The sequence below is a fragment of the Oncorhynchus masou genome, chromosome 33 (assembly GCF_036934945.1).
Source record: "Oncorhynchus masou masou isolate Uvic2021 chromosome 33, UVic_Omas_1.1, whole genome shotgun sequence".
Classification (NCBI taxonomy): Eukaryota; Metazoa; Chordata; class Actinopteri; order Salmoniformes; family Salmonidae; genus Oncorhynchus; species Oncorhynchus masou.
In genome coordinates, this window is record NC_088244.1 from 38,473,159 (window position 1) to 38,487,287 (window position 14,129).

Sequence of the window (14,129 nt, forward strand, 5' to 3'; positions counted from 1 at the left end):
TCTCTCTATAGCTGCGCCCCCTCCTCATTCGACTCTCCCTCTCATCTCCACTCCTACGCGGCTCAATCTCAGCGTCACTTACATGCTCTTCTCTTCTATACAACCACCTCTCTCTGCCTGATCCACCTGCCTGTCCCCCAGGCAACTATACTCATCCCTCTCTCTCGGCCTCTTTATCTCTCTCGCTCTTCTCTATCCGTCTCTCACTCCCTCTCTCTAAATATATCCATCTCTCTCCACTATCTCCCTCTATTTATAGACTTACCTCTCCATTTCTCTCTCTCTCTAGCTCTCTCGCCATCTCTCCCTCCCTCTTTTCCTCTCTCTCTCGCTCCCGTACACATCTGACACACTTTCTCTATTTCTGCCTCCACTCCTCTCAGCAACCACATTAGTAACCAGTACAGGGAACACAGTGCGAGAGCGACAGAAGTACTGTTACGAACTCCAGAAATGGCCCCAAAAAGAGAACCATCTATTAAGAAGACTCCATCGCCTGTGGCCCAGCAGCCCAGACTAGGGCCTCCTTTCCCTTGCCTCACCTCAGCTAACTCTGCCCAGCCAAGGTCAGCTCCTGAACAGAAACCCAGGATGCTGCGACCCTCTGATTCTCCATTTGACCCCAGCACCATGGAGGTGAGTGGAGGTGCCTCCCACAGCACCCAACTCTGTGTGTGTGTGTGTGTGTGTGTGTGTGTGTGTGTGTGTGTGTGTGTGACAGCAATGACAGAGCTTATGTGGAATGCAATCCTAAAATTTAGATCAGTGGAAGTCTCTTTACAAAATGTATCAATACAGTGCTGAATAACTACTATGACTAATAGGGCATGCTGAAAATAGCCCAATGCTCCCATGCCATAATAGACTGGAAAGTAGGCAGAGCGATAGTCTGTTTCTTGAGATGCAAGCATTCAATCAATTTTGAAATATGCAGTTTACTACTATTGTTTTATCCTGGGAAAATGTTCAAGGCACAAAGCATCTCAAATTATGTTTCTCCTGTGTTTCTCAATAGCATGATGTGCTTACAAAGCGGACTTCACAAATCATCTTCCAAATAATCTTCCTATTGTCTTATGCGAGACTAATAGGAACCAAACCACCAGTATCATTCTGGGATAAAGATGAGTTGAGAACTAGGGCACTGCTATAGAAGCTGCCTGTGACTGACCTCCTCTGGGAGGGAGTGTGCTTATTCCTCTCCAGGAAATACTCAGATATAACCTTGAACCTTCCGGGGGGGGGGGGGGGGGTAGTGAAAGGAAATTAAATAATTAAATAATCCTTTATAAAAATGTTCGATTAGAAATGTAAAATCACTGAGACATCACAATTGGTAGACCTATATTTGTGTTTCATCCACATTAGGCCTGTCACTCTGTTATGAAACATCCATAGCTTTGCTCTCATCCTTGCGTTGTATGTTACTTTGCAATAGAATTAGTGATCTGCTGCATGTCTGTGTTGCGAGAGTTTATAAAGGGGTCAATATACCCATAGACTGTAAACACTCCTTGGCACTTTGTCCTCATTGATCAGAGGACTAGACAGGTTGTGGCCTAGTCAATGAGCTAGTCTCAGAACCTAAGGAATCCAACACCATTTCCAGAACAGGCCAAGGTGAGTATAATGTAACTAGGCCTATGACAGTTTCAAAATGTTTTACCACGGATAAAAGAGGAAATTAGAAGGGCTAGTTATATATCTAATAATGCTCCTGAGTGGCACAGCGGTCTAAATCAATCACTGCATCTCAGTGCAAGAGCCATCACTACAGCCCCTGGTCCGAATCCAGGCTGTATCACATCCGGCCATGATTGGGAGTCCCATATGGCGACTCACAATTGACCCGGTGTCATCCGGGTTTGGCCAGGGTAGGCCGTCATTGTAAATAAGAATTTGTTCTTCACTGACTTCCCTAGTTAAAGGTTGAATTAAAAAATATATATTTTGTTTTACTATGGAAAAGGGCCAGGGCAGGGGCCACTCCTACCCTGACATGGTCCCTGTCCATGGTTATGCGCACTGCGCAGATGCAGCAGAGGAGCTATGACAAACAAGTAAACATTGCTGGGGCTGTGCTCGTACTAGTAGGGCTTTTCCTCGCTGTCGACCCCTCACATTCTTTCAGCTCCCGACGTCTTCGACAACACTCCAACAGTCACAGATATGGTGGGTTCTTCAATAACCTGTATTAACTAACTAGCCATCCACTCGAAATCCTATTATATTTCGGGAATTGTAGCTATGTCGAATTAGCTAACAGTACGTTAATTTTCTAGCTAACGTTAGCCAGTTTCATTGAGCAGAACCAACTAGCAAGTTGGCGTTTTGTCGAAGCTAGTTAGCCAACTGGCTAACGTTAGTTGCTTACTCGCCAGTTTAGCAACCCTAGCTTATTGATATAAAGTGGCATACCAGTAGCTAAATCTCAATACAATTTGCCATTGTCTCCAAATGTCACTCAGATGTTAGTATTTCTCACTGACTAGTAACGTTAGCTAGCTAGTTCCTAGATAAGTGTGTGATAAAGTTGTCTGCCTAGCTAGCTAGCCACAGGTCTTTCGCAACAGGATTTTGCAATATCATAGTAGCTAGCTAACTTTATCTTTCTTTGAACAGTCTGACTTCTCAGAAGATCAAATCATGGGTGAGTTACACATTTTGCTAACTAGATTAGCTAGCTAGCTAATTTTCCCAAACTTGACCAACTATTGCATGTTGTCATCAACTCAGACAAATGCCACTTATTTTTCTTTCTTGCTCGTCTTACTTTGTCTTTACTGGCTATCATCTGCTTTATGCCTGGTCTGTCATTCCTCCTATAGTAGCAAAGTTACCACTTTCCCTACTGCTTGTTCTTTCCAGATTGAGTTTAACCTGGATCAAATACACGGTGAGTTATCGGCGAATGGCCCTAAAATTTGTCCCCTGAGTCTTGGACCTGAATCTAACCGTGTTTAAGGCATGTTGTTGGTCCGATACGGTTGCAGTCACACCGTGGATATTACGTAACAAGGTGTCACTGTTATATTTTAATGACAGACTGAGTCTTACCTGTTATTTTAGCCCATTGTGTCATGTCTGTTTCCTGTTTTTTTTTTTTTTTTTTACTGTCAGTAGTCTGTTTTTATACCTAGTTTCATCGGCATTAGCTCAGATCCAGTATACAAGGTAGTAATAGGCTCCTGGTGTGTTTGTTAGTGCATTTCTATAGACAGGAAATGCACCTTGTGCATACCATAGGTCATCACTCCACGTTCTGTGTTTGCATCAATCTGCATACATTCCCAGTTGTCCCGTTCCCATGTACCATAAAAGTTTGCATGCCATCTTACTAGCTTGTCATCTCCCCTGGAGTGTTCCCTTTCCTTTTTTGGAGTTAGACACAGACTAGTAGATGAGTCTTCTCCACTCCCTGGCTTGTTTAATCATGGTTGACAATACATCTCTCTGTCCCTCGCTCCTCCATGACCTAATATGGTGTTGGGAAATGGAACTCAGCGGGCCATGGGGGAAGAGGGAGGCACATTCCTGAGAACAGGAAAAATTACAACAGACCACTGCTGTGTTTGCCTGTAGTTTTTAAGGGATATCCCATACTCTGCAGGCCAGGGTTGCGGTCAATTACACTTCAATTCAGTCAATTTGGGAAGCATATGGACACTTAATTTAAATGTACTTCCTTTTCTGTTTCTTTCCTGATTTCACGGAATTGAACAGGAATTGGCCCCTAGTCTGATAAGTGGTCCTAGAACCGAGAGACCACCACCAAGCGCTTACATCATTTCTCCTTCTAGGCCTTTTAGTTGCTTATGGGCCCTTTCTAGTTAGTTCGGCCAGCTTCTTTATAAGACTTTGCTACTACTAATCAACTTGTTTGTTTTAAGGAAATGTTCAGCTGAATAGTAAAAAAATGAAACCAAATGGACTGATCTCAATAACCTATGGTTGAGATGCTTTGACATTGTCATTGCTTCTACACTGTCTGCTATGGATTTAGTGTTTTCTGTGCCCTACACTAATACTCAGTAGAAACCTGCATGCCTCCTTGGAAGGCTTCGATAACATCTCCCGACCTTATATTACGCAGACCTATTTAAGGTCATCAAATATTCAGATGGAAGTAAATGCACAAAAGAGATTAGGACATTTGAGAACTTACTGGTGTGAAGACTCAAGTGTTGGTTACATAGGAATTTATATCAGATTTTTTTTTCTCCCCCTTGTTGATATTTGAGTCTACAGTGTTAGCTTAATTAGGCACATTTACAAAGCTCATGATAGTTAGTGTAGGCAGTAGCAAATGAGCATCTTGTGGCTGTTTAGTTTGACTTGTTTGTCATTACTTGTTAATGTGGATGCGGACTAGGCTAATTCCCTTAGTGATGTGGGAGTGATGGGGGTGTTGTGCCATTAAAGGGGGAACCGTTGTCATATGTCATAACCGTTGTCTACAGTGGATCATTTTCCCCAGCCTTGCTTAGGTAATAACACCTGAGCAGAATGACTTCTTCCCCTGTCTACGCTACTGGCCTCAATTAACCCAAACAGCCCTCGTTATCCAGGGTAGAGTCTGATAGGCGCCTTCGTGTAAAATGAGCTGGCTTCTGTCGAAATCACACGGAGAGACCCCGTAAATGGCGCAAAATTTGCGCGTGAGAGTAGCCAGCGTCAATTCGCATACATACACTGCAAAGCCAACGGAATTGTCATGAAAATCCACAATAAACAGTTGTATTTGTTCGCTATGTAGCCCCTGGGAGGTATTATTGTGAGTTCCTTTTGACTCCCCTTAGATGTCGTACGCAAGCCGCCGTACCTATGCTGAAGTCTTGTTGCTTTGCTAGCTTTTTGGTATTTTATTAGGGTCCACATTAACTGTTGCAAAAGCAGCAGCTACTCTTCCTGGTGTCCACATGAAACAATACAGAATGACGTAATACAGAACATCATTAGGCAAGAACAGCTCAAGGACAGAACTACATGCATACATTTTTAAAAAGGCACACGTAGCCTACATATCAATGCATACACACAAACTATCTAGGTCAAATAGGGGAGAGGCGTTGTGCCGCGAGGTGTTGCTTTACCTGTTTTTTGAAACCAGGTTTGCTGTTTATTTGAGCAATATGAGATGGAAGGAAGTTCCATGCAATAAGGGCTCTATATAATACTGTACGTTTTCTTGGATTTTTCTGGATTTGGGGAAATGACCCCTGGTGGCATGCCTGGTGGGTGTGTGTGTCAGAGCTGTGTAAGTTGACTATGCAAATAACTTATGGATTTTCAACACAACTGTTTCTTATTAAATTAAGTGATGCAGTCAGTCTCTCCTCAACTCGTAGCCAAGAGAGACTGACATGCATACTATTAATATCAGCCCTCTGATTACAATTAAGAGCAAAACATGCCGCTCTGTTCTGGGTCAGCTGCAGCTTAACTAGGTCTTTCCTTGCAGCACTGGACCACACGACTGGACAATAATCAAGTTTAGACAAAACTAGAGCCTGCAGAACTTGCTTTTTGGAGTGTCGTGTCTAGACCTCTCCCCATCTTTATAACCATTGAATCTATATGTTTTACCATGACAGTTTACAATCTAAAGTAACGGCAAGTAATTTAGTCTCCTCACCTTGTTCAACAGCCACACCATTCATTACCTTATTCAGCTGAGGTTAAGAACTTAAGGAATGATTTGTACCAGGTACAATGCTCTTAGTTTTAGAGATGTTCAGGACCAGTTTATTACTAGCCACCCGGACCAAAACAGACTGCAACTCTTTAAGGGTTTCAGTGACTTCATTAGCTGTGGTTGCTGATGCGTATATGGTTGAATCATCAGCATACATTAAAAAATATATATATTTTACATATATGTGTGTGTGTGTGTGTGTGTGTGTGTATATATATATATATATATATATATATATATATATATATATATATATATATATATTTATTTATTTATTTATTTATTTATTTATTTATTTATTTATTTAACCAGGTAGGCCAGTTGAGAACAAGTTATCATTTACAACTGCAACCTGGCCATGATAAATCAAATCAGTGCGACAAAAACAACACCGAGTTACACAAACAAACGTACAGTCAATAACACAATAGAAAAATCTATGTACAGTGTGGGCAAATGTAGGGAGTTAAGGCAATAAATGAGCCATAGAGGCAAAATAATTCAAATATAGCATTAACACTGCAGTGGTAGATGTGCAGATGATGATGATGTGCAAGTAGAGATACTGGGGTGCAAAGAGCAAGAGGATAAGTAACAGCATGGGGATGAGGTAGTTGGGTGTGCCATTTACAGATTGGCTGTGTAGTGGTACAGTGATCGGAAAGTTGCTCTGACAGCTGATGCTTAAAGTTAGAGAGGGAGATATGAGTCTCCAGCTTCAGAGAGTTTTTTTTTTTTTGCAATTTGTTCCAGTCATTGGCAGCAGTAAACTGGAAGGAAAGGCGGCCAAAGGAAGTGTTGGCTTTGGGGATGATCAGGGAAATATACCTGCTGGAGCGCGTGCTACCGGTGGGTGTTGCTATGGTGACCAGTTTGCTGAGATAAGGTGGGGCTTTACCTAGCATAGACTTATAGATGACCAGGAGCCAGTGGGTTTGGTGACATATAAGTAGTAAGGGCCAGCCAGCGAGAGCATACAGGTCTCAGTGGTGGGTAGGATTTGGGGCTTTGGTGACAAAAAAGATGGCACTGTGATAGACTACATCCAGTTTGCTGAGTAGAGTGTCGGAGGCTATTTAGTGAATGACATCGCCAAAGTCAAGGATCGGTAGGATAGTCCGTTTTAGGAGGGTATGTTTGGCAGCATGAGCGAAGGAGGCTTTGTTTAGCGAAATAGGAAGCCGATTCTATAATTAATTTTGGATTGGAGATGCTTAATGTGAATCTGGAAGGAGAGATTACAGTCTAACCAGACACCTAGGTATTTGTAGTTGTCCACATAATATAAGTCAGAACCGTCCAGAGCAGTGATGCTAGTCTGGCGGGAGGGTGCAGGCAGCAATCGGTTGAAGAGCATGCATTTCGTTTTACTGGCATTTAAAAGCAGTTGGAGGTCACTGAAGGAGTGTTTGAATGGCATTGAAGCTCATTTGGAGGTTTGTTAGCACAGTGTCCAAAGAAGGGCCAATGTACACAGAATGGTGTCTGTGTAGAGGTGGATCAGAGACTCACCAGCAGCAAGAGCAACATCATTGATGTATACAGAGAAGAGAGTCGGCCCGAGAATTGAACCCTGTGGCACCCCCATAGAGACTGCCAGAGGTCCGGACAACAGGCCCTCCAATTTGACACACTGAACTCTGTCAGAGAAGTAGATGGTGAACCAGGCGAGGCAGTCATTTGAGAAGCCGAGGCTGTTGAGTCTGCCGATAAGAATGTGGTGATTGAGAGTCGAAAGCCTTGGCCAGGTCGATGAACACGGCTGCCCAGTATTGCCTCTTATCGATGGCGGTTATGATATTGTTTAGGACCTTGAGCGTGGCTGAGGTGCACCCATGACCAGCTCGTAAACCAGATTGCATAGTGGAGAAGGTACGGTGGGATTCGAAATGGTCGGTTATCTGTTTAACTTGGCTTTTGAAGATTTTGGAAAGGCAGGGCAGGATGGATATAGGTCTATAACAATTTGGGTCTCGAGTGTCTCCCCCTTTGAAGCGGGGGATGACCGTGGCAGTTTTCCAATCTTTGGGGATCTCAGACAATACGAAAGAGAGGTTGAATAGGCTAGCAATAGGGGTTGCAACAATTGCGATGGATCATTTTAGAAAGAGAGGGTCCAGATTTTCTAGCCCAGCTGATTTGTAGGGATCCAGATTTTGCATCTCTTTTAGAACATCAGCTGTCTGAATTTGGGTGAAGGAGAAGTGGGGAGGGGGCTTGGGCACGTTGCTGCAGGGGGTGCTGAGATGTTGGTAGGGGTAGCCGGGTGGAAAGCATGGCCAGCTGTAGAAAAATGCTTGTTGAAATGATCAATTATCGTAGATTTATTGGTGGTGACAATGTGTCCTCTCCTCAGTGCAGTGGGCAGCTGGGAGGAGGTGCTCTTATTCTCCATGGACTTTAGTGTCCCAAAACGTTTTGGAATTGGTGCTACAGGATGCAAATTTCTGTTTTAAAAAGCCAGCCTTAGGAAAGCTAACTGACTGAGTATATTGGTTGCTGACTTCTCTGAAAAGTTGCATATCGCGGGGGATATTTGATGCTAATGAAGACCACCACAGGATGTTTTTGTGCTGTTCAAGGGCAGTCAAGTCTGGGATGAACCAAGGGCTATATCTGTTCTTAGTTCAATATTTTTTGGACGGGGCATACTTTTTTAAGATGGTGAGGAAAGCACTTTTAAACAGCAACCAGGCATCCTTTTCGAACGGGACGAGATCAATATCCTTCCAGGATACCCGGGCCAGGTCGATTTATAAAGGCCTGCTCATTGAAGTGTTTTAGGGAGCGTTTGACAGTGATGAGGGGTGGTCGTTTGCCCGCGACCCATTATGCATGCAGGAACTGTGGCAATGATCGCTGGGATCCTGGTTGAAGACAGCAGAGGTGTATTTAGAGGGCAAGTTGGTCAGGAGGATATCTAAGAGGGGGCCCATTGTTACGGATTTAGGGTTGTACCTCGTAGGTTCCTTGATAATTTGTGTAAGATTGAGGGCATTTAGCTTAGATTGTAGGATGGCCGGGGTTATAAGCATGTCCCAGTTTAGGTCACCTAACAGTACAAACTCTGAATTGATTTCCCCCCATTGATCTTCACATATGGTGTCCACGGCACAGCTGGGGGCTGAAGGGGGTCTAACATGTGGCAACGGTGACAGACTTGTTTCTGGAATGGTGGATTTTTAGAAGTAGAAGCTCAAATTGTTCGGGCACAGACCTGGATAGTATAACAGAACTCTGCAGGCTGTCTCTGCAGTAGATTGGAACTCCTCCCGCTTTGGTATTTCTATCTTGTCGGAAAATGTTATAGTTAGGGATAGAAATTTCTGGATTTTTGGTGGCCTTCCTAAGCCAGGATTCAGACACGGCTGGGACATCCGGGTTGGCGGCGTGTGCTATAGCAGTGAGTAAAACAAACATGGACACCCATGCTTTGTTTAATGCCAGTGGCAGGTCATTGGTAAAAATAGAAGAGTAGAGGGTCTAGAGAGCTGCCCTGCGGTACACCACACTGTACATGTTTGACATTAGAGACGCTTCCATTAAAGAAAACCCTTTGAGTTCTATTAGATAGATAGCTCTGAATCCACAATATGGCAGAGGTTGAAAAGCCATAGCACAACATCACAAGGATGTTGTAGCTAATTAACCTGACTTGTAAACAACCAAGTCTCATTCTTCTACAAACAGTGACGTTATTCTCTCTTGAAATCGGAGTCCTCGGGTTTTGTTTAGGCTATAAGTCTGTGACACAAATCTGCGTTTAGAAATTTAAAAAAACAATGTAGCCTATTTGACTGATGAACCTTAGCTAGCAGGAAAATACATTTTAAACTACATTTTTAGTCTACTTAGCATAGGGAAGATCATAACAATTCCTATTCTGCACACGACCCACACAATGTATCTTCTTATTGAAAAGACTTGCTTTCTAAGTTGACGCTTGTGGTCCATCTATTTTCTCTCATTAACTTGTTCGTATGCATTCTATTTCCAGTGTGAGCACACTCGTTCATTTGCTTAAAAAAAATCTTTTTGATTGAATTGGGCTTTAGGCTACCCACTCCACTGTAGTTGGTGCTATCTCATTTTACTTTCCTATGTGCCACCGTGTTGATCCCGCTGGTCAGGTGAAGGGAAACCATGATTTGTTCATTAATGGAATAAGCTGATGTTAAACAATGCCAAGTTCACTAACCTGTTATTCTGGCTAAAACTACCTGAAGTAATACACACATTATCAGTTGTTTGGTGTCTTTGTTCTCTGGCCTCTGTCTTTACATATCCAACCTCTCTTGCATTTCCAACTTGTTCACTGTCTTCCCGTCTTGAAATGTTTTTGCTCCATCTCCTAACCATTTAACATCCCTCTCCCAAACCCGCTCATTCTCTCCTCACACTCAACCATATATCCCTCCCTCCTTCTAGAGTTTAAGGAGGCTTTCCTCCTCTTCGACAGAACCGGCGATGGGAAGATCAGTTACAGTCAGTGCGGCGACGTCATGCGGGCGTTGGGCCAGAACCCTGTCAATGCAGAGGTCCTCAAGGTCCTGGGCAACCCCAAGGCTGAGGGTGAGGGTGAGATACAATAGAATACTGTATACTAGTGTTCTATTTCATTATGTGCCCTAAACATATCTCTCTATCAGAACATGTTTGGACCAGGGTTCTTTGAATTTTCACAAGCGAAGGCGTTATCAGATGCCAAAATGATCTTAAACCGCCTTTGACCTCTTGTGCTGAAAGGGTTGTAATGTTTAGACCACGGTGTTCATTCATATCATCAATTAATTCATTTCCTCCACTTCTACTTCAGAGATGAATCACAAGATGCTTGACTTTGAGCAGTTCCTGCCCATGCTGCAGGCCATCGCTAAGAATAAGGACCAGGGCTCCTTTGAGGATTTCGTTGAGGGACTGCGAGTCTTTGATAAGGAGGGCAACGGCACCGTAATGGGGGCAGAGCTGCGCCACGTCCTCACCACACTAGGTGGGTTACTGGAGCGTCATTCTTTTACTCTCATCCACATCTGAGGACAGACATTTCATGTATTTAATGCAGAATGCAAATCCCTGAGCAAAAGGTTATCTAATTTGGAAGTTGACTCAGAAAATGTAAATCCCAAATGTCGCAAAGATATTCTCCGTAATGTGACAATTATTACTTTTTTTAAATCAAAGCACAAACATCAAGCCACACTTCAGATTTCAAGACGATTACTGATTTTAAAGTGTGTTCTTTTTAAGGTCAACACGAATGAGAACACCCAACTTTTGAACATAACAGTGTCGCTATTACTTTACTAATATATGAGTTTGTCTGTCTATCAGGGGAGAAGATGACGGAGGAGGAGGTCGAGACACTTCTTGCCGGACACGAGGATGCTAATGGCTGTATTAACTATGAAGGTGAGCGGGAGGGAGGGGAAACGGAGAATGAAAGATTGAGATAGAGGAGACACGGATGTGTTGTTGGGTCTGATTAGGTTAACAATGTGTTACAAGTACCCCACCACCCTTACACAACTTCTACTTCTAACCACAACACCCTGGTTATGCAATGATGACCGTGCATGATTCCTGGGCTACAGTGTGTACAAAATGAAGATATGGATGTTTTGGTGTAAAGGTTTGTTTATGCAGGGATCAATATTGATAGCGCTGTCTTGCAGGTAGCCTTGAGGTTAAGAGCATTGGGCCAGTAACCAAAAGGTTGCTGGTTCAAATCCCTGAGCCGACTAGGTAAAAAATCTCTCTGCCCTTGAGCAAGGCACTTAACCGCCATTCCGCTTATGAGTCACTCTGGATAAGAGCATCTGCTAAATGACAAGTGTCGATGGCTGAATAAGTGGACAAGTTTGTTTTTCTCTAACTTTACCGTTGAAGCAGTTGGCCGAAGAATTGGACTGAGGCGGTGAAAGTGCCAGCGACTATGATCTCCTGTGTCACTGCACAGCGATGCAGCTCTGCAACGTTTTGTATATAGTAACTGTTTGGTGATGGGAGAACCAGATTGTGAATACAAAAACGGAATTGGTAACATGCTGTGTAACTGTTCTTCCTCCACAGCGTTTGTGCGTACCATCATGTCTGGCTGAGCGCCGGTATGAGCAGGGCAGCAGAGGGTATACTATAGAGCCTACTTGAACAACGGGCTTCTTCTCAGGCTCTCCTGCTTTAGGCATCCCTGCAAAACATACACACAAAAGCTGTTATTTGCCTTGTAAACCCATTGTACATCTTGCAGTGGGATAGCCTGGTGAGAGAGAGCCCTGTTGTAGGGCAGTTTGGACTGGAGGTCTTGACTCATTGGTAGACTCCCTGTTCTCGCCTGCTGCCCCCTGTGTGTCTCTCCTACCCTGAGCCTGGCTGCTACAGCAGGCCCCTCTGCATGTCTGGATATCCCCTCTGTCTGAAGGATTAGTGGAATCTCATTTGTATTCCTCACACCTTTTCCTTCAATGCATTTGGAGAAGATGGAGAAAAGGAAAGTGGAAATACAATTGATATTCACCCTATAGAGGGGTAGTTTGTACATGCAGAGCACTCTAGCAGGAGTGGTCGTTGTACTCCATGTTGTGTTCAGAGCTGGGCTGGATAATGTAATTGAGCACCTTTTGCAGCAGGTTATTACCCACAATGCAATTTTCTCATTTGGGCCTCATCACATGAATTCCATGCTGCCACAAATAGGAAGTTTGCCTTGGAAGTCTCTCTGTGGAAAGACCCTACATGAGAATTAACACTAAATTGACCATTTGAATCAATGTGAGCATATCTTATATATTCCCCCAACTCTGACATAATAGACCAGTCACTCCTCCCTTTTTTGCAGTGCATTTGCTATTTTTGCTGGCGATATCTTTTCTCCTTAAGGACACTGATTGTAGCTGAGTGCTATTGTGATCTCTGTAGACCCCCCCGAATCTTTGCCTCATAGAGAAAACAAAGATGGCTTCTCTTCTTTGACGGTCTCTTGGATCCAAGACCAGTCATTCTGGCCAAATCCATCCACTTTGGCTGACTAGGAGATACTATAGAGATGATCGCTCAACCTCTGTCCTCCTCCCTCTCCCACTTTCCTCTAATCATGGACTTGGAGAAACAAGGGATGTACCTCCTACAACAGCATCCCGTTTATATAAAGTAAACAATGTTGAGGTCGAAGGGTTCATTTTCAAAACAACCAGGATGTTGCTGTATTTGGAGATGATCCCCCCCCCAATTAGCTGTGAATTGGGATTCTAATGTTGTTGTTTTTTCTCTCTTCCTCTTTCTTTACATCACAGAACTCGTCCGGATGGTCATGAGCGGTTGAAGATCGGGATGAACATTCCTTCCTATTCTTCGTTTTATTTCTGTGACGCATTTCCCCTCCTTTTTGCAACTAGTTTCCAGTCCTGCCCATTTCCTGTGCAATTTTATTAGTTCTTCACGTCTCTTTTTTTTCTCTTTTTTTTTTTCGAAAGTGCCTTTACATGCCCAAGTTAAGACCATTAGCGACCCAAGCTTCTTTTGTTATTTTTTTTTTATGCGTCAGCCTGGTCCATTGAATTAAGAATAAGACTAACTTGCATGTAATTAGAAGCTTGTGTGCTGCTGGCGTGACCAGCAATAACATTCCGAGAGAGAGCACTTCATACCAACTGTTTGCGCCGTCTTGCCAGTTGCCAACTCTGTCAATGGTATGATAGTGACAGCAATGGAGTTGTCGAGACGGCACAAAAAGGATCTGAGACCAGGCTAATGAAGACTTGCTTTGGCTGGGAATGTCTCCCTTCCTATCGCTGCCAGAGCTATGCAGTTAGTTAACCAATATGTATAAGAAGCCATACAATCATGACGACATAGAAATCCATGAGCGGTTCAGTGGATTGTTTTCCTTTTTTCTTCCATTTATTTGTTGCAGCGTTCAAATAAAAAAAAATGATTTTCTGAAAAAAAAAAATGTGCTTTGTTTTTTTTCTAACAAATTAAAATTGTGAACATGATTTGACAGGGTGAACATATACACCTATGAGTGTTTATTGTACAATAATTTTAGCTCCACAAATGTTTAACTGACTCATTTTGTCTTTTAACTAGTGCTCAAAATTTGTTGCCATCTATTAAGTGGGCACAAGAGGGCAGTGTTGTCTGTTGCAAAAAGACCATTCGTACTCAGCACATCCAAGCAACGTCTACTGCATGTTTTGTGAATGACATGTTCGGCGGTAACCATAAACCCACAATGAAACCATAACTAATTTAACGACTACAATTCTAAAAGTCTGCTTTTTATTGAATATTGTCATTATGAGTTTGTACTGTTGGAAAAGGCACGCAATGGGAATAGTTTTCACTTCATATAACATGTTTCTATAGTTACGAAGTTCTCTTGTAACCAGTGTAATATTGTTCTTAAGAGAGCTTTTGTGTATTTTACAACCACTTC

At 43.1% G+C, this 14,129-nt stretch overlaps 1 protein-coding gene across 5 annotated transcripts; it reads left to right on the plus strand.

Annotated features, from left to right (window-relative positions):
- The first annotated feature begins 337 nt into the window (after positions 1–337).
- LOC135528501 (myosin light polypeptide 6-like) lies at positions 338–13,643 on the plus strand. 5 transcript variants are annotated; one of them, XM_064957621.1, is made up of 6 exons: positions 338–636; positions 2,869–2,896; positions 10,124–10,273; positions 10,512–10,685; positions 11,027–11,104; positions 12,985–13,643. In XM_064957621.1, exons 1-6 carry the CDS (start codon positions 454–456, stop codon positions 13,011–13,013), a joined length of 642 nt encoding a protein of 213 aa, XP_064813693.1. In that variant the 5' UTR covers positions 338–453; the 3' UTR covers positions 13,014–13,643. The 5 variants fall into 5 exon arrangements, with proteins under 5 accessions (XP_064813693.1, XP_064813692.1, XP_064813695.1 ...); XM_064957620.1 differs by lacking the exon at positions 2,869–2,896 and adding an exon at positions 2,623–2,650 and having other exon boundaries at positions 345–636; XM_064957623.1 differs by having other exon boundaries at positions 346–636; positions 10,124–10,267.
- Positions 13,644–14,129: the final 486 nt, after the last annotated feature.

Coding starts and splice junctions, on each gene's coding strand:
- LOC135528501 (XM_064957621.1), top strand. CDS start 454: ATGGCCCCAAAAAGAGAACCATCTATTAAGAAGACTCCATCGCCTGTG. Junction 10,274..10,511: donor CCCCAAGGCTGAGGGTGAGG/GTGAGATACAAT, acceptor CTTCTACTTCAG/AGATGAATCACAAGATGCTT. Junction 11,105..12,984: donor TGGCTGTATTAACTATGAAG/GTGAGCGGGAGG, acceptor TTTACATCACAG/AACTCGTCCGGATGGTCATG.